Source organism: Melopsittacus undulatus, chromosome 26 (genome assembly GCF_012275295.1).
Source record: "Melopsittacus undulatus isolate bMelUnd1 chromosome 26, bMelUnd1.mat.Z, whole genome shotgun sequence".
NCBI lineage: Eukaryota > Metazoa > Chordata > Aves > Psittaciformes > Psittaculidae > Melopsittacus > Melopsittacus undulatus.
Window position 1 is genome coordinate 585,082 of NC_047552.1, and position 27,849 is coordinate 612,930.

Here is a 27,849-nt window from a genome sequence, read left to right on the forward strand (position 1 = left end):
GCTCTATGGGTCACCCCATGTATCAGGCTCTATGGGTCAGTCTCTATGGGTCAGGATCTATGGGTCAGGATCTATGGGGCAGGATCTATGGGGCAGGCCCCGCCCCTGACGCTGGCTCCTGGATGAGCGACCCCTGGTGGCAGCGAGGGGCTTGTGGGAGCCCCAAAATCACCCTGAAACATCCCAAACTGGCCCAAAATCACCCGAAATCACCCCAAAATCACCCCCAAACCCACTTCTAAACACTTTAAACCAGCCCAAAATCACCCCAAACCACCCAAAAATAACCCTCAAATTACCCCAAAATCACTCTCCAAAAACCCCCAAATCACCCCAAAATAAGCCCCAAAACACCCCAAAACCACCCCAAAATCAGCCCCAAAACACCCTAAAATCACTCCAATATCATCCCAAAACCACCCCAAAATCACCCCCAAAACCACCTCAAAATCAGCCCCAAAATAACCCAGAATCACCCTAAAAATCACCCCCAAAATCACCCCCAAAACCACCTCAAAATCACCCCCAAAATAACCCAAAATCACCCTAAAAATCAGCCCCAAAATCACCCAAAATCAGCCCCAAATCCCCCCAAACCCACCCCCACTTTGCTCCTCCCCCCCCACGATCCGGGCTCATTTCCGGCCCCTCCCCCCATGCACTCGCACCTGATGACGTCATCACTCTCACTTTTAATGAACTTTTTTTCCCGGGTTTTTTTCCCCCTCGTTTTTTTTTAATTTTTTTTTCATTTTCCCGGGAATTTTTTTTTAATTTTTTTCCCCCATAAATTTTTTTTTTTTTTCTCACAACGACGAAATTTTTTTTTCTTTTTAACCATTTTTTCCGGGGGGGGGAGGGGGGAGGGGGAGGGGCGGGAACCCCCAAAACCCCTCCCCCCCCCCCACACCCCCCCCCGCCCCTCCCCCCCCATAAGGCTCGGCGCCCCTCCCCCCTCCCCATAGAGCTCAATGGGGGCGGGGCTTAATGGGGGCGGGGCTTAATGGGGGCGGGGCTTAATGGGGGCGGGGCTTAATGGGGGCGGGGCTTAAAAGGGGAGGGGCTTCAAGGGGGGTTGTGACCCCCCCGTAGGGTGGGTTTTAAGGGGGAAAAGCGTTTTTGGGGGTGTTTTGGGGTCGTTTTTGGGGTGTTTTTGGTGGTTTTTGGGTGTTTTTGGGGTGGTTTTGGGGTTCCGGTTTGGGGGGCTCAGTAGTAGGTTTCTTTCTCGACCCAACCTGTAGGAGAGAGGGGAGAGGGGGTGAGGGGGGGGTCAAGGCACCCCTAAAAGCCCCATAGACCCCATAGGCAAACATAGGACCCCATAAACCATATAGACCCCCCTAGAATGCCTATAGACACCCATAGATCCCCATAGGACCCCTAAGACCCCCCCTTGGGTACCACTCCCCAGAGGATGCTCAAGGATGAAGGATGCTGCTTCCCACTTAGGACCCCATAGAACCCCCATAGACCCACATAAACCCCCCATAGGCCCCTATAGACCCCAATGGGACCCCCAAAAACCCCCCTTGGGTACCACTATCCAGAGGATGCTCAGGGATGAAGGATGTTGCTTCCCCCTTAGGACCCCATAGAATCCCTATAGAACCCCATAAACCACCCCATAGACCCCCATAAACCCCCCATAGACCCCTATAGACCCCTATAGACCCCATAGCCCCATTCCCACCTCCGGGATTGCGGCGCAGGATGAGTTTGCGGATCTCATCATAGACGAAGATGAGGAAGCTGTAGGGGAAGGCGCAGAACCACCAGCTCGGCCTGGGGGGGTAGAAATGATGGTTAAAGACACCCCAAAATGGGTTAAATTCACCCCAAAATGGGTTAAATTCACCCCAAAAGGGGTTAAATTCACCCCAAAACGGGTTATATCACCCCAAAAGGGGTTAAATCATCCCAAAACTGGGTTAAATCACCCCAAAAATGGGTTAAATCCAACCAAACCCGACCTTAGGGCATTCAAGACCCCCCCAGAACACCCCAAGAACCCCATAGACCCTCCCAGACCCCCCTTAAACCCCCTATGGACACCCCAAAGCCCCCATAGGACCCCCAAGACCCCCCTTGGGTACCACCACCCAGAGGATGCTCAGGGATGAAGGATGCTGCTCCCCCCTTAGGACCCCATAGACCCCTATAGACCCCCATAAACCCCCCCTAGACTCCTATAGACCCCCATAGACCCCCCATAGACCCCCATAGACCCCATAGCCCCCCAAATGTGGGGTCCCCCCGCTTACTTGAGGGGGTACATGCGCAGAGCCACATCCATGCCAGGGCAATAGGACAGGAATGCAGCCAAAGCCGTTTCCTCAAAGAGCCCGAAAATCAGGATCTTATTCCTAAAGGGGGGATAAAGAGAATCACCCCCAAAGCCACAACCCCCCCGGACCCCTCCGACCCCCCCCTGTGCCCCCCAATACCGAGAGACCCCCATATAGCATCTGCAAGGATGGAGGATGCTGCTCCCCTTGGGTACCACAACCCATAGGATGCTCAGGGATGCAGGATGCTGCTCCCCATTGGGTACCACAACCCATAGGATGCTCAGGGATGCAGGATGCTGCTCCCCATTGGGTACCACAGCCCATAGGATGCTCAGGGATGCAGGATGCTGCTCCCATTGGGTACCACAACCCATAGGATGCTCAGGGATGCAGGATGCTGCTTCCCATTGGGTACCACATCCCATAGGATGCTCAGGGATGCAGGATGCTGCTCCCATTGGGTACCACATCCCATAGGATGCTCAGGGATGCAGGATGCTGCTCCCATTGGGTACCACAACCCATAGGATGCTCAGGGATGCAGGATGCTGCTTCCCATTGGGTACCACATCCCATAGGATGCTCAGGGATGCAGGATGCTGCTCCCATTGGGTACCACATCCCATAGGATGCTCAGGGATGCAGGATGCTGCTCCCATTGGGTACCACAACCCATAGGATGCTCAGGGATGCAGGATGCTGCTCCCATTGGGTACCACAACCCATAGGATGCTCAGGGATGCAGGATGCTGCTCCCATTGGGTACCACAACCCATAGGATGCTCAGGGATGCAGGATGCTGCTTCCCATTGGGTACCACATCCCATAGGATGCTCAGGGATGCAGGATGCTGCTCCCCATTGGGTACCACATCCCATAGGATGCTCAGGGATGCAGGATGCTGCTCCCCATTGGGTACCACATCCCATAGGATGCTCAGGGATGCAGGATGCTGCTCCCATTGGGTACCACAACCCATAGGATGCTCAGGGATGCAGGATGCTGCTCCCCTTGGGTACCACAACCTATAGGATGCTCAGGGATGCAGGATGCTGCTCCCATTGGGTACCACAACCCATAGGATGCTCAGGGATGCAGGATGCTGCTCCCCCCATTGGGTACCACAACCCATAGGATGCTCAGGGATGCAGGATGCTGCTTCCCATTGGGTACCACATCCCATAGGATGCTCAGGGATGCAGGATGCTGCTCCCATTGGGTACCACATCCCATAGGATGCTCAGGGATGCAGGATGCTGCTCCCATTGGGTACCACAACCCATAGGATGCTCAGGGATGCAGGATGCTGCTCCCCTTGGGTACCACAACCCATAGGATGCTCAGGGATGCAGGATGCTGTTTCCTTCGGGATTTCTCGTTTCCCCCCCCAACTTTTTGGGGTCCCCCTCATTTTTGGGGTCCCCCCCCCATCCCCCCCCTTACTTCATGCCCTGCTGGAACACGGAGTTGCGTCGGGTCTTGCAGATGATGAGATCTGCCCATTGCACCACCACGATGCTGACGAAGAACGCAGTGTGACACGTGAACTCCACCACCTTGCGCTGCTCATAGGTCTGGGGGGGCCGGAAGTGACGTCAGAGACACCCCAAAACCATCACCCCTCCCCCACCCCAAGAGCTATGGGGTGGCCCTATATGGGGGTATTGGGGTGCACAGGGTAAGCAATGGGTTGCTATGGAGGGGCATTGGGTTGCTATGGAGGGGCATTGGGGTGCAGAGACCCCCATTGGGGTGAAGGGACCCCCCCCATTATGAGCATTGGGGTGCAGAGACCCCCAATTGGGGTGCAAGAACCCACTGCTGCAATGGGGTGCTATGGGAAAACTAAACTATGGGGTACTATGGAATGCTATAGGGCAATATGGGGTGCTACTGAGACCTATAGGGTGCTATAGGGGGCAATGGGGTGCTATAGGGTTCTATGGGATGCAGTGGGGTACTATGAGGATGCTATACAGACACAATGGGGTGTTATGGGGTGCTGAGCCACCCCTGACTGACCCACTGCTGCAATGGAGATGCTATGGGATGCAGCAGAGGGCAATAGGATGCAATGTGGCACTATGGAATGCAATGGGTGCAACGGGTGCTATGGGGATGCTATAGGGCTTTGTGGGGTGCTATGGGGATACTATGGGGCTCTATGGGGCGCTATAAGGCTGCTATAGGGCTCTATGGGGCACTGACCCACTGCTGCAATGGGGATGCTATGGGATGCAACGGAAGGCAATGGGATGCAATGGGGTACTATGGAATGCAATGGGATGCAATGGGGTGCTATGGGGATACTATAGGGCTCTATGGGGTGCTATAAGGCTGCTATAGGGCTCTATGGGGCACTGACCCACTGCTACAATGGGGATGCTATGGGATGCAACAAAGTGGAATGGGATGCAATGGGGTACTATGGAATGCAATGGGATGCAATGGGGTGCCATAGGAATGCTATGGGGCTCTATGGGGATGCTATAGGGCTCTATGGGGCACTGACCCACTGCTGCCCATAGGAGTCCTCCAGGTCATTGACAGTGCGGTCATCCCAACGCAGTCGGATCCCAACCAAGCGGGATGGAAGGAATCCGTTCTCAGCCAGGATCACGAAGTAGGCAAAGAAACCACCGAGAGCCTGGATCATCCCTATGGAATGGGGGGGAAAGGGGGTCAGGGAACCCCGACCCACATAGGAACCCCCATAGTGCCCCCTAACAACCCATAGGATGCTCAGGGATGCAGGATGCTGCTCCCATTGGGTACCACAAAGAGGATGCTCAGGGATGCAGGATGCTGCTCCCCATTGGGTACCACAACCCATAGGATGCTCACCTTCCCTCCATATCACCTCCTATATCGCGATATCTCACTCCCCCCATATGACCCCCCATTCTCCCCATATCACCTCCTATATCCTGATATCTCACTCCCCCCCATATCCCCCCCCTTCATCTCCCATATCACGTCCTATATCGCGATATCTCACTCCCCCTATATCCCTCCCATTCTCCCCCATATCACCCCCTATATCCTGATATCTCATTCCTCCCCATATCCCCCCCCTTCTCCCCACATCTCCCCTTATATCGCGACACCCCCCACCCCACATCTCCCCCCCCCCATACTCCCCCCGTTCTCCCCATATCCCCCCCTATATCGCGATACCTCTCTCCCCACCCCACATCTCGCCCCCCCCCATCTCGCGATATCTCACCGATCTGCCCATAGGCCATGCTGATGAGCCTCTCGTTCACCAGTTTATCGGATCGGGGGTTCCGGGGCTGCCTCTTCATGATGTCACTCTCAGCTGCCTCATAGGCCAAGGAGATAGCAGGGACCTGGGGGGGTTGGGGGGTGCCCCACATTGGTACCCGTGGGGGGGGCACAAGGTTTGGGGGGGGCTCGTAAATGGGGGTTCCCCCCCTTTATGGGGTCATGGTATTGCCATAGCATCCCTAGAGCATCCCCATAGCATCCCCATAGCATCCCATGGTACCCAACTGCATCCCAATTGCCCCCTATTGCCCTCCATAGCATCCCATACTGCCCTATAGCATTGCCCATAGGGAGGATCTTGGGGGGGCTCAAAAAGGGGGTCCCCCCCTTTATGGGGGTCATAGTGTCCCAATAGCATCCCTAGAGCATCTCTAGAGCATCCCATGCTACCCCACTGCATCCCAATTGCCCCCTATTACCCCATAGCATTGCTCATAGGGAGGATCTTAGGGGGTCCCCAAAGCTTAGGGGGTACTCAAAAAGGGGGTTCCCCCTTTATGGGGGTCATAGTGTCCCATAGCATCCCCATAGCATCCCATATTACCCCACTTCATCCCATTTACCCCCTATTGCCCTCCATAGCACCCTTATTGCCCTATAGTATTGCTCATAGGGATGAACTTGGGGGGTCCCCAAAGCTTAGGTTCCCCCTTTATGGAGATGATTGTGTCCCCATAGCATCCCATGGTACCCCCCTGCATCCCAATTGCCCCCTATTGCCCCATAGCACCCATATTGCCCCATAGCACCCCATGTTACCCTATAGGGACGACTTTGGGGGTGCCCACAAAGGGGTCCCCCCCTTTATGGGGGTCCTGGTGTTCCATAGCATCCCATGGTACCCCACTGCATCCCAATTGCCCCTATTGCCCCATAGCACCCATATTGCCCCATAGCACCCATACTACCCCATAGCACCCCATGTTACCCTATAGGGATGACTTTGGGGGTGCCCACAAAGGGGTCCCCCCCTTTATGGGGGTCCTGGTGTTCCATAGCATCCCACGGTACCCCACTGCAACCCAATTGCCCCCTATTGCCCCATAGCACCCATATTGCCCCACAGCACCCATGTTCCCCTATAGGGATGACCTTGGGGGGGTCCCCAACACTTTGGGGGTGCCCACAAAGGGTTCCCCCCCTTTATGGGGGCCCTGGTGTTCCATAGCATCCCATGGTACCCCACTGCATCCTATTGCCCTCCATAGCATCCATATTGCCCCATAGCACCCATATTGCCCCATAGCACCCCATGTTCCCCTATAGGGATGACTTTGGGGGTGCCCCCCCCCCTCTCACCATGTCGGTGCCCAGGTCGATGCAGAGGATGGTGATGGTGCCCAGGGGCAGGGGGATGTTGGCCATGATGAAGAGCAGGAAGGGGGTGATCTCTGGGATGTTGCTGGTCAGGGTGTAGGCAATGGACTTCTTGAGGTTGTCGAAGATCAGGCGGCCTGAGGGCAGGGGATGGGCACACATAGGGATGGGCACACATAGGGATGGGCACACATAGGGATGGGCACACATAGGGATGTCCCCGTTGATCCCATAGGAATGTCCTCATTGATCCCATAGCGATATCCCATAGGGATGTCCTCATTTATCCCATAGGGATGTTCCCATTGATCCCATAAGGATGTCCCCATGGATCCCATAGCAATGTCCCCATTGATCACATAGGGATGTCCGTATGGATCCCATAGGAATGTCCCTATGGATGCCATAGGGATGTTCCCATTGATACCACAGGGATGACCCCATTGATCCCATAGGGATGTCCCCATTGATCCCATAAGGATGTCCCCATTGATCCCATAGGAATGACCCTATGGATCCCATAGGGATGTCCCCATTGATCGCATAGTGATCCCCATTGATCCCATAGCGATGTCCCCATTAATCCCATAGTGATGTCCCCATTAATCCCATAGTGATGTCCCCATTAATCCCAGAGGGATGTCCCCATTGATCCCATAAGGATCCCTATGGATCCTATAGGGACATGCCCATTGATCCCATATTATCCCCATGGATCCCATACTCACCTTCCTCAACGCCGGTGACGATGGAGGCGAAGTTGTCATCCAATAGGATCATGTCGGCCGCCTGCTTGGAGACGTCGGAGCCAGCGATGCCCATGGCGACCCCAATGTCAGCCTTCTTTAGGGCCGGGGAGTCATTGACCCCATCACCGGTCACTGCTACAATGGCGCCCTAGGGATGGATATAGGGTATGGGGTTAATGGGGTTAATGGGGTATCGGAGCCAGCGATGCCCATGGCGACCCCAATGTCAGCCTTCTTGAGGGCCGGGGAGTCATTGACCCCATCACCGGTCACTGCTACAATGGCGCCCTAGGGATGGATATAGGGTATGGGGTTAATGGGGTTAATGGGGTATCGGAGCCAGCGATGCCCATGGCGACCCCAATGTCAGCCTTCTTGAGGGCCGGGGAGTCATTGACCCCATCACCGGTCACGGCCACGATGGCGCCCTGGGGATGGGAATGGGGTGGGATAATGGGATAATGGGGTATGGGGATATGGGGAGCATCCCAGCATGGTGGCACCTTGGGTACCATCTCCATGGTGATGGGGATATGAGGAGCATCCTCATCCCCATCATGATGGAACCTTGGGTGTTTTTGTGGGTTTTGGGTGTTTTGGGGTGTTTTCAGTGTGTTTTTGGGGTGTTTTGGTGTATTTTCAGTGTATTTTTGGGGTGTTTTCAGGTGTTTTGGGTGTATTTTTGGGCTGTTTTCAGGTGTTTTCAGTGTGTTTTTGGGGTGTTTTCAGGTGTTTTGGTGTCTCCCCACCTGTCTCTGACATCCCTCCACAATGATGAGTTTCTGCTGTGGGGATGTTCGAGCAAACACAATCTCCGTGTGGTTCTGTGTATTTTCGGTGTGTTTTTGGGGTGTTTTCAGGTGTTTTTGGTGTGTTTTGGTGTATTTTCGGTGTATTTTTGGGGTGTTTTCAGGTGTTTTGGGTGTATTTTTGGGGTGTTTTCAGGTGTTTTGGGTGTATTTTTGGGGTGTTTTCAGGTGTTTTGGTGTCTCCCCACCTGTCTCTGACATCCCTCCACAATGATCAGTTTCTGCTGTGGGGACGTCCTTGCAAACACAATCTCCGTGTGGTTCTGTGTGTTTTTGGGGTGTTTTGGTGTGTTTTGGTGTATTTTGGGTGTATTTTTGGGGTGTTTTGGTGTGTTTTGGGTGTATTTTTGGGGTGTTTTCAGGTGTTTTTGGTGTCTCCCCACCTGTCTCTGACATCCCTCCACAATGATCAGTTTCTGCTGTGGGGACGTTCGAGCAAACACAATCTCCGTGTGGTTCTGTAGGATCTCATCGATCTGCTCTGAGCTCATGTCCTTCAGGTCTGTGCCATGGATCACACAGGCCTTGGCATCCCTGGGGGGCAAGGGGATAGGGGGTCAGTGCCAGCGGATCCATAGGGAAACCCCTGAATCCATAGGGAAAACCCTAAAATCCATAGGGAAAAACCCAAAATCCATAGGGAAAACCCTAAAATCCATTGAGATACCCTGAAATCCATAGGGATAACCCGGATCTATAGACACAACCCCGAAATCCATAGGGATACTCTGAATCTACAGACACAACCCCGAAATCCATAGGGATACCCTGAAATCCATAAGGATACCCCCAACATCCATAGGGATATCCTGAAATCCATAGGGGAAAAATGCCTGAATCCATAGGGAAAAACCCCAAATCCATTGAGATACCCCAAAATCCATAGGGATATCACAAAATCCATAGGGATACCCCGGATCTATAGAGACAACCCTGAAATCCATAAGGATACCATGAAATCCATAGGGCTACCCCCAAAATCCATAGGGAGCCCCAAATCTGTCTGGACAGCACAAAATCCATAGGGACAGCCCAAAATTGATATGGACAACCAAAAATCCATAGGGACAAGCCAAGATCCATAGGGACAACCCCAAAATGCACTGGGGAGCCCCCAAAAGTCCCGCCCATAGCTCCCCATATCCCCCTAAATCCTTCCTAACTCCTCTCCATCACCCCCAATACCCCCATAACCCTCTAAATCCCCCCTGTAGCGCCCCATATCCCCCCTATAGTGCTCACAGCGCCCCATAGTGTTCCATATCCCCCCTCATAGTGCACACAGCTCCTTGTAGTGCCCTATAACACCCATAGCGCCTCATAGTGCACATAGCACCCCATAGTGCCCAGAGAGCCCCATAGCACCCCGCAGTGCCCCATAGCGCCCCATAGCACCCCATAGAGCCCTATAGCACCCATAGCACTCCATAGTACCCCATAGTACCTCATAGCCACCATAGGAGCCCCATAGTCCCCCATAGCCACCATAGCACCCCATAGCCCCCCATAGCACCCATAGCCCCATAGCACTCACCGGGGGTTGACCTGGCTGACAGGGATGTTGAGCCTTGCTGCAATGTCCTCCACGGTCTCGTTGCCCTCGGAGATGATCCCGACCCCTTTGGCTATGGCCTTGGCCGTGATGGGATGGTCACCGGTCACCATGATCACCTGGGGGGGATTGGGGGATTTGGGGTGATTTTGGGGGATTTGGGTGATTTGAGTGGAAATTGGGTTTTTTTGAGGGTATTTGGGTGATTTGGGGTGATTTGAGGGGAAAATTGGGGGGTTTGGGGGTGATTTTGGGTGATTTGAAGGGGAATTGGAGGTTTTGGGGGTGATTTGGGTGATTTGAAGGGGATTTGGGGGTTTTTGGGGTGATTTGGGGTGATTTGAGGGGAAAATTCGCACCTATTTTTGCACTATTTCCCTCTATTTTTGCTCTATTTCCACCCTGTTTTTGGGCTGAATCCGGTCGGTTTCGGGTCTCTTTTTGGCCTGAATTCAGCTCTTTTGGAGCTATTTTCCTGTTTTGGGTCTATTTTGGTTGTTTTGGGTCTCTTTTTGTCCTGAATTCAGCTGTTTCTCACCTATTTTGGGGCTGGTTTTGGTCTACTTCCACCCTCTTTTTGGGCCAAATCTGACCAATTTAGAATCTCTTTTTCCCCTGAATTCATCTGTTTTGTACCCATTTTTAGGTTATTTCCCTCTATTTCCGCTCTATTTCCCCCCCAATTTTGGGCCAAATCCGGTCGGTTTCGGATCTCTTTTTGTCCTCAATTCAGCTGTTTCGCACCTATTTTGGGGCTGGTTTTGGTCTATTTCCCCCCCAATTTTGGGCCAAATCCTCGCGGTTTCAGGTCTCTTTTTTGTCCTGAATCCAGCAGTTTTGGAGCTCTTTTGGAACTATTTTTGCCTGGTTTCTGGCTACTTTCACCCTGTTTTTGGGCCGAATCTGGCCAGTTTTGGGTCTCTTTTTGGCCTGAATTCAGCTCTTTTGGGCTATTTTCCTCTGTTTTGGGTCTATTTTTCCCCTAAATTCAGCTATTTCACGCCCATTTTTGCGCTATTTCCCTCTATTTCCCTCTATTTCCGCCCCCATTTTGGGTCAAATCCTCGCAGTTTTGGGTCTCACCTTGATGCCAGCGCTCCGACACTTGCCCACAGCATCGGGCACAGCCGCCCGGGGGGGGTCGATCATGGACATGAGCCCCACAAAACACAGGTTGTCGGTGGCGAAGTTGACGTCGTCACAGTCGAAGGCAAAACCCTTTGGGTATTGATCCTCGGGCAGGTAGAAGTGGCAGAAACCTGGGGGGGGGAGGGGTCAGAGACCTTTTATACCCCAAAATACACCTTTTGTACCCAAAAATACACCTTGTGTACCCAAAAATACCCTTTTTGCCCCAAAATACCCCTTTTCTGCACCAAAATGCACCTTTCCTACCCCAAAATACCCTATTTCTACCCAAAAATACCCATTCCTATAACCCCCTATATCTCCATCCCCCTATCCTCATCCCCATATCCCCACTCTTATATCCCCATCCCTCTATCCCTCTATCCCTATCCCTATATCCCCCTATATCCCTCTATCCCTATATCCCCACCCATCTACCCCTCTATCCCTATATCCTCCATCCCTCTATCCCTGTATCCCTGTATCCCTCTCTCCCCATCCCTCTATCCCCATCCCTCTATCCCCATCTCCCTGTATCCCTGTATCCCCATCCCTCTATCCCTGTATCCCTCTCTCCCTGTATCCCCATCCCTATATCTCCCTCTATCCCTATATCCCCCTATATCCCCCTGTATCCCTCTCTCCCTGTACCCCTGTATCCCTATCCCTCTATCCCTCTATCCCCATCCCTGTATCCCTGGTATTGCAGTCTCCCCTTACCCAGGACCCTCTATCCCTATATCCCTGTCTCCCTGTATCCCTGTATCCTGTATCCCTGTATCCCTATATCCCTCTATCCCTGTATTCCCATCCCTGTATCCCTGTCTCCCCGTATCCGGTCTCCCCTTACCCAGGACCCTCTCTCCCTCTATCCCTCTATCCCTGTATCCCTTACCCAGGACCCTCTCTCCCAGCCCCCTTACCCAGGACCCTCTCTCCCTGTATCCCTATATCCCTATATCCCTGTATCCTGTATCCCTATATCCCTGTATCCCTGTATCCCTGTATCCCTGTATCCCTGTATCCCTATATCCCTGTACCCCTGTATCCCTGTATCCCTGTATCCCTATATCCCTGTATCCCTGTATCCCTGTATCCCTGTATCCCTATATCCCATATCCCTGTCTCCAGTATCCCTTACCCAGGACCCTCTCCCCCAGTCCCCCCAGCTCCAGGTACGCGTTCTGGAACGCCTCCTTCATCTCCTCATCCAGAGGCTGCTCCTTGCCCTGGAGCAGGATGGTTGAGCACCGGTCCAGGATGCGCTCGGGCGCCCCCTTCATCACCAGCAGGTACCGGTTGTCGTTGGGGTCCTCGGTCTCGTGGATGGACAGCTGCGGATGGGGACATATGGATATCTATGGGGGCCATAGGGGAGCCTATGGGGGTGTAACTCACATCCCAGTATGGGCATCCCATAGGGAATAGGGGGAGGAATGGGAATGGGGAACGGGTGGGTATCTATATGGGGAACGGGTGGGTATCTATGGGGTCCATAGGGGAGCCTATGGGGGTGTAACCCACACTCCAGTATGGACATCACATAGGGAATAGGGGGAGGAATGGGAATGGGAATGGTGAGTATAGGGGAGCCTATGGGGTTGTAACCCACACCCCAGTACAGACATCACATAGGGAATAGGGGGAGGAATGGGAATGGGGATAGGGGGAGGAATGGGAATGGGGAATGTATGGATATCTATGGGGGCCATAGGGGAGACTATGGGGGTGTAACCCACATCCCAGCCTATACATCCCATAGGGAATAGGGGGAGGAATGGGAATGGGGAATGGGTGGGTATAGGGGAGCCTATGGGGTTGTATCCCCACACTCCAGCCTATACATCCCATAGGGAATAGGGGGAGGAATGGGAATGGGAAACATGTGGATATCTATGGGGTCCAGGGAGCCCATAGGGGTTGTAACCCCCATCCCAGCACGTGCATCCCATAGGGAATAGGGGAAGGAATGGGGATGGGAGGGTATGGAATAGGGGGAGGGAAGGGAATGGGGGAGAATGGGGATGGGAATGAGGGAGTGGAGGGTATGGGAATAGGGGGAGGAATGGAAGGATTTTGGGTTCCTGCACTGGCTTTGAGCATCCCCTGATGGATCTGGGATGTATCCCATTGGATTTAGGGTGTATCCCATTGGATCTGGGATGTATCCCATGCAATGTGGGATGTATCCCATTGGATTTAGGGCGTATGCCACTGGATCTGGGATGTCTCCCATTGGATGTCTCCCACTGTATATGGGATGTCTCCCATAGGATACCTGGTACTTGTTGGTGGAGTTAAATGGGATCTCAGCCACTTTCTTGTTCCTCTCGCGCATGAGTTTGACGGAGCCGGACGAGAGCTCAATGCACTTGAGCAGAGCTGACTCCGAAGCGTCTCCGGCCACATCCCGCTGGGAATGGGGTACAATGGGATGAGGGGGGACCCATGGACCCATTGACACCCATTGATCCCATTGACACCCATTGACACCCATTGACCCCCATTGACACTCATTGACCACATTGAGCCCCATTGACACCCATTGTCCCCATTGACACCCATTGACACCCATTGACTCCCATTGTCCCCATTGACACCCTTTGACCACATTGTTCCCATTACCTCCATTGTCCCCTTTGTCCTCATTGTCCCCATTGACCCCATTGTTCCCATTGACCCCATTGATCCCATTAACCCCATTGTCTCCATTGACCCCATTGTTTCCATGGTGCCCATTGACCCCATTACCTCCATTGACCTCGTTGTCCTCATTGTCCCCATTGACCTCATTGTCCCCATGGTCCCCATTGACCCCAATACCTCCACTGACCCTGTTGTCCTCATTGTCCCCATTGACCCCATTGTTCCCAGTGACCCCATTAACCCAATTGTCCCCACTGTCCCCATTGATCCCATTGGTCCCCATTGATTCCATTAACCCCATTGATCCCATTACCCCCATTGATCCCATTGCCCCCATAGTCACCTTGAGGATGGGGACGTTCTCCTGCCCCCCCTTGAACACTGCTCGGTTGCAGAGCCCTGCGATGTGGGACAGAGCCACCCACGTGGCTGAGCTCTTGTCAAAGGCGGTGCCTGAGGGGGGACATAGGGGGTCAGGTCATGGAGACCCCATAGAGATCCATAGAGACCCATAGAGACCCCATAGAGACCCATAGAGACCCATAGAGACCCATAGAGACACATAGAGACACATGGAGACCCATAGAGACCCATAGAGACCCATAGAGACCCCATAGAGACCCCATAGAGACCATAGAGATCACATAGACATCAATAGAGACCCAATAGAGACCCTATAGAGACCCCATAGAGACCCCATAGACATCAATAGAGACCACATAGAGACCCCATAGTGACCCCATAGGGACCCTATAGGTGACAATAAAGACCCCATAGACATCAATAGAGACCCCATAGGGACCCCATAGACATCAATAGACCCCCTTAGACACCCCAGTGAACCCTCCATGGACCCCCCATAGACACCAGAGACACCCCACAGACACCAATAGACCCCACATAGACCCCATAGAGCCCCCCAATAGCCCCCAATAGATACCCAAGACCCCTCCATAGACCCCCCATAGATGTCAATAGAGATCCCACAGACACCAACAAACACCTCATAGACCCCATACAGACCCCATAGAGCCCCCCAACAGACACCCAAGCCCCCCCCCATAGACCCCAACCACCCCCTAATCCCCCCCATCACCCACCAGACTGGTCCTCAGTGGTATCAGCCTCATGGATCTGGTTATCGAACCACATATGAGCCACAGTCATCCTGTTCTGGGTCAGGGTCCCAGTCTTGTCGGAGCAGATGGTGGAGGTGGAGCCCAAGGTCTCCACAGCCTCCAGGTTCTTCACCAGGCAGTTCTTACGCGCCATGCGCTTGGCCGTCAGCGTCAGGCACACCTATGGGGTGACACACAGCACCCATGGGACACCCCCATATGGGGTGTCACACAGCACCCATGGGACACCCCCCTATGGGTGGTGTATGGGGGGGATTCGAACCCGCAACCCTTTGGTTAGCGCAGGTCTCCCATCCAAGCGCTCACCCGGGCGGACCCTGCTTAGCTTCTGAAGTGAGGCGGCAGCCCTAGGCTGGGCTGGGGACTCTATTGGGTGTATGGGGCCGCTATGGAACCCCAGTACAGGGCATGGAGCCACCATTGGGAACCCCAATAGGGATAATGGGAGGATACAGACCCCACATTGCACCACTCGGTATGAGGTAGACATGGGGGGATTTGAACCCCATACATCACCCCATACATTGCCTCTACACCCCATACATGGCTCCCTACACCCCACGTATCACCCCCTACACCCCATACATTATGCCTACACCCCATACATTACTCCCTATGCCACATACGTCACCCCATATATCACAGCATACCCTACCCCTACACCCCATACATCACCCCATACATCCCTTTATATATTACCCTTACACCCCATATATCACCCCATATATAGTTCCTACACACCATACATCACCCCATACATCATGCCATACATCACCCCCTACATTACCCTGTACATCACCCCATACATCATACTATACATCACCCCATACATTACCCTATACAACACTATACATTACCCTATATGTCACCCCATACATTACCCATACATCACCCCATACGTTACCCTATACATCCCCATACATCACCCCATACATTACCCTATAAATAACTCTGTACATTACCCTATACATTACCCTATACATCACCCAATATGTTACCCTATACATCACCCCATACATCACCCCATACATCACCCCATACATCACCCCATACATCACCCCATATATCACCCTATACATTACCCCTACACCCTATACATCACCCCATATGTTACCCTATACATCCCCATACATCCCCCCCACTCACGGTGACAGTGGCCAGCAGCCCCTCGGGCACATTGGCCACGATGATGCCGATGAGGAAGATGACGGCCTCGAGCCAGGTGTATCCCAGGATGAGGGAGAGGATGAAGAAGGAGATGCCGAGGAAGACGGCGACGCCGGTGATGAGCTGGATGAAGTGCTCGATCTCCACCGCGATCGGGGTCTTGCCAACCTCCAGCCCCGAGGCCAGCGTGGCGATGCGGCCCATGACGGTGCGGTCACCCGTGGCGATCACCACACCGCGAGCGGTGCCTGGAACATGGGTACCAAAAATGGGGTTAAAACAGCCAAAAATGGGTCTAGAACATCGAAAAATGGGGTTAGAACACCCAAAAATGGGTCTAGGACATCAAGAAATGGGGTTAGAACACACAGAAATGGGGTTAGAACGTGGCGATGCGGCCCATGACGGTGCGGTCACCGGTGGCGATCACCACACCGCAAGCCGTGCCTGTACCAAAATGGGGTGAAAACATCAAAAAATGGGTCTAGAACATCGAAAAATGGGGTTGGAACACCCAAAAATGGGTGTAGAACATCAAGAAATGGGGTTAGAACACACAGAAATGGGGTTAGAACGTGGCGATGCGGCCCATGACGGTGCGGTCACCGGTGGCGATCACCACACCGCGGGCTGTGCCTGGAACAACGGTACCAAAAATGGGGTTAAAACAGCCAAAAATGGGGTTTATGAGCCCAAAAATGGGTGTAGGACATCAAGAAATGGGTGTAGGACACACAGAAATGGGGTTAGAACGTGGCGATGCGGCCCATGACGGTGCGGTCACCCGTGGCGATCACCACACCGCGAGCGGTGCCTGGAACAACGGTACCAAAAATGGGGTTAAAACACCCAAAAATGGGTCTAGAACATCGAAAAATGGGGTTAAAACATCAAAAAATGGGGTTAGAACACACAGAAATGGGGTTAGGACACACAGAAATGGGGTTAGAACACACAGAAATGGGGTTAGAACACCCAGAAATGGGGTTAGAACGTGGCGATGCGGCCCATGACGGTGCGGTCACCCGTGGCGATCACCACACCGCGGGCTGTGCCTGTACCAAATATGGGGTTAAAACACACAGAAATGGGGTTTAGAGCCCAAAAATGGGGTTAGAACACACAGAAATGGGTGTAGGACACACAGAAATGGGGTTAGAACACCCAGAAATGGGGTTAGAATGTGGCGATGCGGCCCATGACGGTGCGGTCACCGGTGGCGATCACCACACCGCGAGCGGTGCCTGTACCAAATATGGGGTTAAAACAGCCAAAAATGGGGTTAAAACAGCCAAAAATGGGGTTAAAACACCCAAAATTGGGGTTAAAACATCAAAAAATGGGTCTAGAACATCGAAAAATGGGGTTAGAACACCCAGAAATGGGGTTAGAGCGTGGCGATGCAGCCCATGACGGTGCGGTCACCCGTGGCGATCACCACACCGCGAGCGGTGCCTGGAATAACGGTACCAAAAATGGGGTTAAAACAGCCAAAAATGGGGTCAAAACAGCCAAAAATGGGTCTAGAACATCGAAAAATGGGGTTTAGGACCCAAAAATGGGGTTAGAACACACAAAAATGGGTGTAGGACATCAAGAAATGGGTGTAGGACACACAGAAATGGGGTTAGAACGTGGCGATGCGGCCCATGACGGTGCGGTCACCCGTGGCGATCACCACACCGCGGGCGGTACCTGGAATAACGGTACCAAAAATGGGGTTAAAACAGCCAAAAACGGGGTTAAAACACCCAAAAATGGGGTTAAAACACCCAAAAATGGGGTTAGAACATCAAAAAATGGGGTTAGAACACACAGAAATGGGGTTGGAACACCCCAAAAAAACCCTAACCCATAAGGACCCCAACGACTTCCTATGGACCCCATAAGGACCTCAATGCCCCCCTATGGACCCCAATGCCCCCCTATGGACCCCTATAGACCCCTATAGACCCCATACCCACCCTCGACGCAGTTGGTGGAGAAGAAGGTGATGTTCCTTGTCTCCAATGGGTTGTCGTGGGTACAGTCGGGGGATCTGGTCTGGGGCTCAGATTCACCCGTCAGGGAGGAGTTGTCAACCTGGGGGGGTAATAAAGGGGTTAGGGGGTAATAAAGGGGTTAGGGGGGTAATAAAGGGGTTATGGGGGTAATAAAGGGGTTAGGGGGGTAATAAAGGGGTTATGGGGTAATAAAGGGGTTAGGGGGTAATAAAGGGGTTATGGGGGTAATAAAGGGGTTATGGGGGTAATAAAGGGGATATGGGGGGTAATAAAGGGGTTATGGGGGTAATAAAGGGGTTAGGGGGTAATAAAGGGGTTATGGGGGGTAATAAAGGGGTTATGGGGGGTCCTAAAGGGGTTATGGGGGTAGTAAAGGGGTTGTAAAGGGGTTATGGAGGTAATAAAGGGGTTCTAAAGGAGTTATGGGGGCCCTAAAGGGGTCCTAAAGGAGTTTGAGAGGGATTAAAGGGGTTCTAAAGGGGTTTGGGGTGCTTCTAAAGGGGTTATGGGGGTCCTAAAGTGGTCCTAAAGGGGTTATGGGGGTAATAGAGGGGTTCTAAAGGGGTTATGGGGGGGCCTAAAGGGGTTCTAGAGGGGTCTGAGAGGGATTAAAGGGGTGCTTTAGGGTTTTTGGGTTGGTTTAGGGTTAATTTGGGGCATTTTTGGTGTATTTTGGGGTGTTTTGGGGGTATTTTGGGGTGTTTTAGGGTGTTTCGGGTCCCCACCTTGCAGCCATGGGCTGAGATGATGCGCAGGTCAGCAGGGACACGGTCACCCCCCTTCACCTCCACCAGGTCCCCAACCACAACCTCCTCTGCATTGAGCTGCATCTTCTCCCCTTCGCGGATCACCAGGGCTTGCTATGGGGCAGGGACCCCCAAGTGTGGGGCAGGGACCCCCAAGTGTGGGGCAGGACCCGAAACAGGGGGGGGGGGAACATGTTATGGGGGTCCAGAAGGTGCTGGGGGGGTAGGACCTCCCCCGAGCATCCTTCATCCCATCAGCATCCTTCATCCTCAGCATCCTTCATCCTCATCCTCCTTCATCCTCATCCTCCTTCATCCTCATCATCCTCCATCCTCATCCTCCTTCATCCTCATCATCCTTCATCCTCATCCTCCTTCATCATCAGCATCCTTCATCCCATTGCATCCTTCATCCTCATCCTCCTTCATCCCATCACATCCTTCATCCCATCACATCCCCCATCCTCAGCATCCTTCATCCTCAGCATCCTTCATCCAATCAGCATCCTTCATCCTCATCATCCTTCATCCTCATCCTCCTTCATCCTCAGCATCCTTCATCCTCATCATCCTTCATCCTCAGCATCCTTCACCCCATCAGCATCCCCAAACCCCATAATTTGCCCCAAACCCCATTATTTGCCCCCAAACCACCCCAATTTGCCCCCAAACCACCCCAATTTGCCCCCAAACCCCCCCAGTTTGCCCAAAACCCCCCAGATTTGCCCCAAAACCCACCTGGGGCACCATGTTCTTGAAGGATTCCATAATCTTGGAGCTTTTGGCCTCTTGGTAGTAGGAGAAGCAGCCGGTGATGATGACAACAGCAGCCAGCACAATGCCCAGGTATAACTAATGGGGGGAATGGGGGTTGTGCCCCATAGAAATGCCTCATTGGGGCTCCCACCCCAGCCCCACATCACCCCCCAGTCCCCTATTGCCCCCCATTAATCTCCCATTCATCACCCCCAGCCCCATGTTATTATTGGGGGGCTCATCCCTGGTACCCACTCTCCATCATCACCATCATCCTTCATTCTCTATCTCCCCCTATACCCCCGTTACCCCCTATACCCCCATCACCCCCATTACCCCCTATAGCCCATACATTGTCATTGGAGATCTCATCCTTGGTACCCACTCCCCATCATCCTCCATCCCTATCTCCCCCTATCCCCCCTATATCCCCTATCCCCCTATCCCCCCTATACCAACATCACCCCCTATCCCCTCTATATCCCCTATATCCCATACGTTGTCATTGGAGGGCTTGTCCTCGGTGCCCACTCCCCATCACCCCTATACCCCATACCCTTATACCCCCTATACCCCATATATCCCCTATAACCCCTATATATCCCATACATTATCATTGGAGGGCTCGTCCTCGGTGCCAGCCTGGATGCCATAGGCCAGGAAGCAGAGGATGGCTCCTCGGTGCCCACTCCCCATACCCCATATACCCCTATATAACCCTATATATCCCATACATTATCATTGGAGGGCTCGTCCTCGGTGCCAGCCTGGATGCCATAGGCCAGGAAGCAGAGGATGGCTCCTCGGTGCCCACTCCCCATACCCCTATACCCCATTACCCCATCACCCCCATACCCCATATACCCCTATATAACCCTATATATCCCATACATTATCATTGGAGGGCTCGTCCTCGGTGCCAGCCTGGATGCCATAGGCCAGGAAGCAGAGGATGGCTCCTCGGTGCCCACTCCCCATATACCCCTATATAACCCTATATATCCCATACATTATCATTGGAGGGCTCGTCCTCGGTGCCAGCCTGGATGCCATAGGCCAGGAAGCAGAGGATGGCTCCTTGGTGCCCACTCCCCATACCCCTATACCCCATATACCCCTATATAACCCTATATATCCCATACATTATCATTGGAGGGCTCGTCCTCGGTGCCAGCCTGGATGCCATAGGCCAGGAAGCAGAGGATGGCTCCTCGGTGCCCACTCCCCATCAATCACCCCCATACCCCCCATACCCCTATACCCCATATACCCCTATATAACCCTATATATCCCATACATTATCATTGGAGGGCTCGTCCTCGGTGCCAGCCTGGATGCCATAGGCCAGGAAGCAGAGGATGGCTCCTTGGTGCCCACTCCCCATACCCCTATATAACCCTATATATCCCATACATTATCATTGGAGGGCTCGTCCTCGGTGCCAGCCTGGATGCCATAGGCCAGGAAGCAGAGGATGGCTCCTCGGTGCCCACTCCCCATACCCCTATACCCCATTACCCCATACCCCCCACTCCCCATATACCCCTATATAACCCTATATATCCCATACATTATCATTGGAGGGCTCGTCCTCGGTGCCAGCCTGGATGCCATAGGCCAGGAAGCAGAGGATGGCTCCAATCCACAGCAGGATGGAGAAGCCCCCAAAGAGCTGGCGACAGAACTTGACCCACTCAGGGGTCATGGGGGGAGGGGTCAGGGCGTTGGGGCCGTCCCGAGCCAGGATCTCCTGAGCCTTGCTGTGGGTCAGACCCTGCGGGGACAGGTATGGGTTAGGGTATAGATATGGGTATAGGGTTAGGGTTATAGGTATGGTTATAGGGGTGGGTATGGGTATAGGTATAGGTATAGATACGGGTATGGTTATGGGTACAGTTATAGGTATGGGGTTATGGGAATGGGGTTATGGGGATGGGGATGGGTATGGGTATGGGGTTACAGTTATGGGGTTGGGTATGGTATGGGTATGGTTATAGGTATGGGGTTATGGGGATGGGATGGGGATGGGTATGGGTACGGTTATGGGTATGGGTATGGTATAGGTATGGGGATGGGGTTATGGGGATGGGATGGGATGGGATGGGATGGGATGGGATGGGGATGGGATGGGGATGGGATGGGGATGGGGATGGGATGGGGATGGGAATGGGATGGGATGGGGATGGGATGGGGATGGGATGGGGATGGGAATGGGAATGGGATGGGATGGGATGGGATGGGATGGGATGGGAATGGGATGGGGATGGGATGGGGATGGGAATGGGATGGGATGGGATGGGATGGGTATGGGTTAGGGGTAGGGGTGTGGGTATGGGATTATGGGTATGGTTATGGGTATGGTTAGGATTAGGGTTAGGGTTAAGGTTACGGTTATTGGCTATAGGCACCTTTCCCTTTTAATGTGCCCTGCTGTTTGTTCTATGGGGCGAGTTACTGGGGTAAGGGGGAGCCATAAATGGAATGTGGGGAACCATACTGGGAATGGGTTGAGCCTTAGGGCTAATTTGGGGGACCATAGGGTCAATGGGGCAGAGCCATAGGGTATAATGGGGGAGCCATAGGGCGAATGGGGTGGAGTCATACAGTCAATGGGAGGAGCCAGAGTGGGAGTGGGGCAGCCCCATATGGTCAATGGGGCAGCCCCATAGGGTCAATGGGGTTACCTGCACGCAGTCCGTGTTGTACTTCCTGCAGACCTCCTCGATGGACATCTTGTGCTCGGTCTGTGGGGCAGCAGTGACCGAAACCAGCCCCAAACCCCCCAAAACTGCCCCAAAACTGCCCCAAAACACCCCAAAACTGCCCCAAAACACCCCAAAACTGCCCCAAAACAGCCCCAAAATGACCCAAACCCACCCCCAACCCACCCAACAGCCCCCATTTAACCCTAATGCCCCCCATAACACCCCCGAATGCCATTATAGTGAATCCAAACCACCCCATACCCCCCTATATCCCCATAGCCCCTATAGACCCCTATACTCATATACCCCTATACCACCCATAGGCCCCATACCCCCTATACCCCCCATACCCCCTCCATAGCCCCTATATTCTTCATACCCCCATATCCCCCATAGGCCCCATAGCCCCTATAGACCCATATACCCCTATACACCCCATACCCCCTATACCCCCCATAGCTCCCACGCCCCCCATAGGCCCCCATAGGTCCCATACCCCCCATACCCCCCTATATCCCCATAGCCCCTATAGACCCCCATACCCATATATCCCCATACCCCCCACCCCCCCATGACCCCCATGACCCCCACCCCCTCCACCCCCCCCATGACCCCCATGACCCCATGACCTCACCATGGCCACCTCCTTCTTGAGGTCATCGAGGTCACGTGTTTTGCTCTTGCCCTTCTTGGGTGAGTCCTTGTCCCCCTTGTCCTGTGCAGTGGCCACGCGGTAACTGTCGGAGCCTCCGCGCTGGGGGAGGGGAACGTGGGGGCCCCGACCCCCAACTGACCCCCAACTGACCCCCAACTGACCCCCAACTGACCCACAGCTGACCCACAGCTGACCCCCAACTGACCCACAGCTGACCCACAGCTGACCCATAGCTGACCCATAGCTGACCCATAACTGACCCATAACTGACCCATAACTGACCCACACCTGACCCATAACTGACCCCCAACTGACCCACAGCTGACCCACAGCTGTCCTGTGCAGTGGCCACGCGGTAACTGTCGGAGCCTCCGCGCTGGGGGAGGGGAACGTGGGGGCCCCGACCCCCAACTGACCCCCAACTGACCCCCAACTGACCCACAGCTGACCCACAGCTGACCCATAACTGACCCATAGCTGACCCACAACTGACCCCCAACTGACCCACAGCTGACCCATAACTGACCCCCAACTGACCCCCAACTGACCCACAGCTGACCCACAGCTGACCTGTGCAGTGGCCACGCGGTAACTGTCGGAGCCTCCGCGCTGGGGGAGGGGAACGTGGGGGCCCCGACCCCCAACTGACCCCCAACTGACCCCCAGCTGACCCACAGCTGACCCATAACTGACCCACAGCTGACCCATAACTGACCCATAACTGACATCCGGACCCACAACTGACCCACAGCTGACCCATAACTGACCCACAGCTGACCCATAACTGACCCACAACTGACCCACAACTGACCCCCAACTGACCCACAGCTGACCCACAGCTGACCCACAGCTGACCCACAGCTGACCCATAACTGACACCCACCCCACAACCCACACCCGGACACACAGATGGACCCATAAGTGAGCCATGAGACCCCCCCCAGCCCTCCACAGATGGACCCACAACTGAGAGCTCCCAGACCCACAACTGAGACCCAGAGAGGGACCCATAAGTGAGAGCTCCCGGACCCATAAGTGACCCATAAGTAACCCATAAGTGACCCAGAACTGAGAGTTCTCAGACCCATAAGTGAGCTATAAGTGAACCATAAGTGACCCATAAGTGACCCACAATTGACACCACCCACACCCCATAACCAACACCCGGAGATGGACCCACAACTGAGAGCTCCCAGACCCATAAGTGACCCATAAGGGACCTATAAGTGAGCCATAACTGACCTATAACGGACCCATAACTGAGCACTCAAGGATCCACAACTGAGCCCCCACCCGACCCACAACTGCCCCACAACTGAACCCCTCGCCCCACAACTGCCCCACAATGGGGCACCCAGCCCCACAGCTGAACCCCAGTGTGGCACCCAGCCCCATAACTGAGCCCCCCATCAATGTCACCCCCATTGCACCCAAACTGAGCCCCAAATCAATGGGGCCCCATAACTGCCCCTCCCTGCCCCATAGATCCCCCCCCATCCCCTCCCCCCTCCCTCCGCCCCTCCCCCACCCAAGGACAAGGACACGGGGGGGGGGGGGGGAGGGGGCGCCCCCCCCTTCGCCATCTGCTCCCCCGTTAATCCCCGGGGGGGGGAGGGGCGGGGGGGGAGGGGAGGGGGGGGGGGAGGGGTTCTATAGGTGCTGCTCTATAGGGGCTGTTCCATGGGGGGTAAAGGGGGGGGGCTTTATATACATACATGGGGGTGAACCCCCATTGGGGGGTCTCTATCGGGGGCAGATTGAGGGGGGCTCTATACATCACTATAGGGGTGTCCCTATACATCACTATGGGGGTGTCCCTATACATCACTATAGGGGATGTCTATACAACACTATAGGGGGACCCCAAAAATGGGGGGGTATCTCTATACATTACTATAGGGAGGTCTCTATACATTGCTATAAGGGAACCCCCAAAAGGGGGGGAAATTGGGGGGGGTTCTATACATCACTATGGGGTTTCTCTATGTATCACTATAAGGGTGTCCCTATACATCACTATGGGGGTGTCTCCATACATCACTATAGGGGAGGTCCCTATACATTACTATAGGGGGTGTCCCTATAAAACACTATAGGGGAGGTCCCTATACATTACTATAGGGGGTGTCCCTATAAAACACTATAGGGGAGGTTCCTATACATTAATATGGGGGTGTCCCCATACATCCCTATAGGGGTGTCCCCATACATTTCTATAGGGGGGGGGTCCCCTTTACCCCTCCCCCCCCGTTCATTATCGCCCCAATTAACGGCGTTAATTAAAGCCGGGGGGGGAGGAGGGGAGGGGGGAGGGGGAAGGGGAGGGGGGGGACGCGCACGCGCACTGCGGATGCGCGCGCACGAGGACGGGCGCGGGGGGGGCGCGTGATGGGGCGGGGGGGGGGGGGGACACGACGCGCACGTGACGTACATGGCACATACGGGAGCCACGTGACACGCGTGGCACATACATGGCACATACGTGATGTATATGGGGCATATATGGCACATAAGCGTGTACACCCTATAGAGCATTGAGCGTCCCCTATAGAACCCTAAGCGTCCCATATAGAGCCTTGTGTGTCCCCTATAGAGCCCTGAGCATCCCCTATAGAGCCTTGAGCACCTCCTATAGAGCCTTGAGCATCCCCTATAGAGCCTTGAGCATCCCCTATAGAACCCTGAGCATCCCCTATAGAGCCTTGAACATCCCCTATAGAGCCTTGTATGACCCCTATAGAACCCTGCGCATTCCCTGTAGAGCCCTGCGCGTCCCTTATAGCGCCTTGAAACCCCCCTATAGCGCATTGCACATCCCCTATAGCGCATTGCAATTCCCCAATAGCGCATTGCACATCCATTATAGAGCCTTGCACGTCCCCTATAGCGCATTGAAAATCCCCTATAGAGCCTTGCACGTCCCCTATAGCGCATTGAAAATCCCCTATAGAGCCTTGCATGCCCCTTGCACCCCCGTTATCCCCTTGCACCCCCTATAGAGCCTTGTACCCCCCATAGCGCATTGCACATCCCCTATAGAGCCTTGCACGTCCCATATAGCGCATTGCACATCCCCTGCACCCCCCCCGTTATCACCTTGCACCCCCCCTATGGCGCATTGCACATCCCCTATAGAGCCTTGAAACCCCCATATGGCGCATTGCACATCCCCTATAGAGCCTTGAAACCCCCATATAGCGCATTGCACCCCCCCTATAGCGCATTGCACGCCTCCTATAGACCCCATTATCACCTTGCCCGTCCTTCATAGCGCATTGCACGTCCCCTATATCGCCTTGCACACCTCCTATAGACCCCGTTATCACCTTTGCGTGCCCCCTATAGCCCCTTTCTCGTCCCCTATAGACCCCGTTATCACCTCGCACGTCCCTATACCGCATTGCCCGTCCCCTATAGACCCCATTATCTCCTTACACCCCCCTATAGCGCATTGCCCGTCCCCTATAGCGCCTTGCACACCATTGCACACGCATTAGCGCCTTGCCCGTCCCCTACAGACCCCGTTATCCTCTTACACTTCCCTATAGCTCCTTTCTCATCCCCTATAGACCCCGTTATCACCTCGCACCCCCCTATGGCGCCTTGTCCATCCCCTATGGCGCTTTGCACACCCCTTACACCCCCTATAGCGCCTTGCTCGCCTCCTATAGACCCCGTTATCACCTCACCCCCCCCATAGCTCCTTTCCCATCCCCTATAGACACTGTTATTCCCTTACCCCCCCCATAGATCCTTTCCCATCCCCTATAGACCCCGTTATCCCCTCCCCCCCCTATAGCTCCTTTCTCATCCCCTATAGACCCCGTTATCACCTCGCACCCCCCTATATCGCCTTCTCCATCCCCTATAGACCCCGTTATCATCTCACACCCCCTATAGCTCCTTTCTCATCCCCTATAGACCCCGTTATCACCTCGCACCCCCCTATATCGCCTTCTCCATCCCCTATAGACCCCGTTATCATCTCACACCCCCTATAGCTCCTTTCCCATCCCCTATAGACCCCATTATCACCTGCCCCCCCCCCCGGGGCCCTTACATACCCCCATGGTTGCGGTGGGGGGGGTCGGGTCCGTTCGGGTCCGGTCGGGTCCGGTCGGGTCCGGTCGGGTCCGGTCGGGTCCGGTCGGGTCCGGTCGGGTCCGATGCGGCCCCCGCGGCTGCGGAGCCGGGAATGGGGTGGGGGGCACAGAGCGGCCCCGTCTGAGCTTATGGGGAGGGAGGGGGGCGAGAGCAGCCAATCAGAGAGCGAGGAACTGACCCCCCCCCTCCCATGGCCACGCCCCTTTTACTGCGGATCTATGGGGGGGGGATGCAGGGGACACGATGGGAACTGCAGTGGGAACCCCCCCCATAGACCCCCCTATAGACCCCCCTATAGACCCTCCCTATAGACCCTCCCTATAGACCCCCCCTATAGACCCCCCCCATAGACCCCCCCATAGACCCCCATATGGGATCCCCCACCAAAGGACCCCCCCCCACTGCAATGCAGCCCCCCCCGCTATAACCCCACTGCAATGCCCCCCCCCTTTCCATGGGTACCCCCATTTTAGCACCCCCCCATTGACACCCCTATAGGGTACCCCAATTTTAACCCCCCCATTGAGACCCCCATAGGGTAACACGTATTCAACACCCCCCTATAGGTTACCCCTATAGGATACCCACCTATAGGGTACCCCTATAGGATACCCTCCTATAGGGTACCCCCAATTGAACCCCCACTGACACCCCTATAGGGCACCCCCACTTTATTACCCCCCCCACTGCAATGCAGCCCCCCATTAATGCACCCCCCTTTCCCCCCCCTCCCGCAATGCGGCCCCATCCCCTCCCCCCCCAATAACTTTGCCCCCCCCAAAGCAGCCCCCCCCATC

General features: G+C 54.3%; 1 protein-coding gene across 1 annotated transcript; it reads right to left on the reverse strand.

Moving 5' to 3' along the window:
* Positions 1–1,172: 1,172 nt before the first annotated feature.
* ATP1A3 (ATPase Na+/K+ transporting subunit alpha 3) lies at positions 1,173–27,018 on the reverse strand. The gene is made up of 23 exons (XM_034072278.1): positions 27,013–27,018; positions 22,928–23,047; positions 22,273–22,332; positions 21,159–21,362; positions 19,571–19,684; positions 18,812–18,946; positions 18,048–18,165; positions 16,063–16,331; positions 14,878–15,076; positions 14,121–14,230; positions 13,410–13,544; positions 12,273–12,465; positions 11,087–11,262; positions 9,986–10,122; positions 8,835–8,985; positions 7,622–7,790; positions 6,876–7,030; positions 5,515–5,638; positions 4,801–4,946; positions 3,732–3,862; positions 2,262–2,363; positions 1,691–1,782; positions 1,173–1,235 (listed from the first exon to the last, which is right to left on the reverse strand). Exons 1-23 carry the CDS (start codon positions 27,016–27,018, stop codon positions 1,207–1,209), a joined length of 3,075 nt encoding a protein of 1,024 aa, XP_033928169.1. The 3' UTR covers positions 1,173–1,206.
* Positions 27,019–27,849: the final 831 nt, after the last annotated feature.

Bases quoted from the DNA above. Each gene is read 5' to 3' on its own strand.
- ATP1A3 (XM_034072278.1), bottom strand. The intron at 15,077-16,062 runs GTGAGTGGGGGG...GTCACCCCATAG, and splicing joins GGCTGCTGGCCACTGTCACC to GTGTGCCTGACGCTGACGGC. The intron at 5,639-6,875 runs GTGAGAGGGGGG...CAACCCCCCCAG, and splicing joins TCGACCTGGGCACCGACATG to GTCCCTGCTATCTCCTTGGC.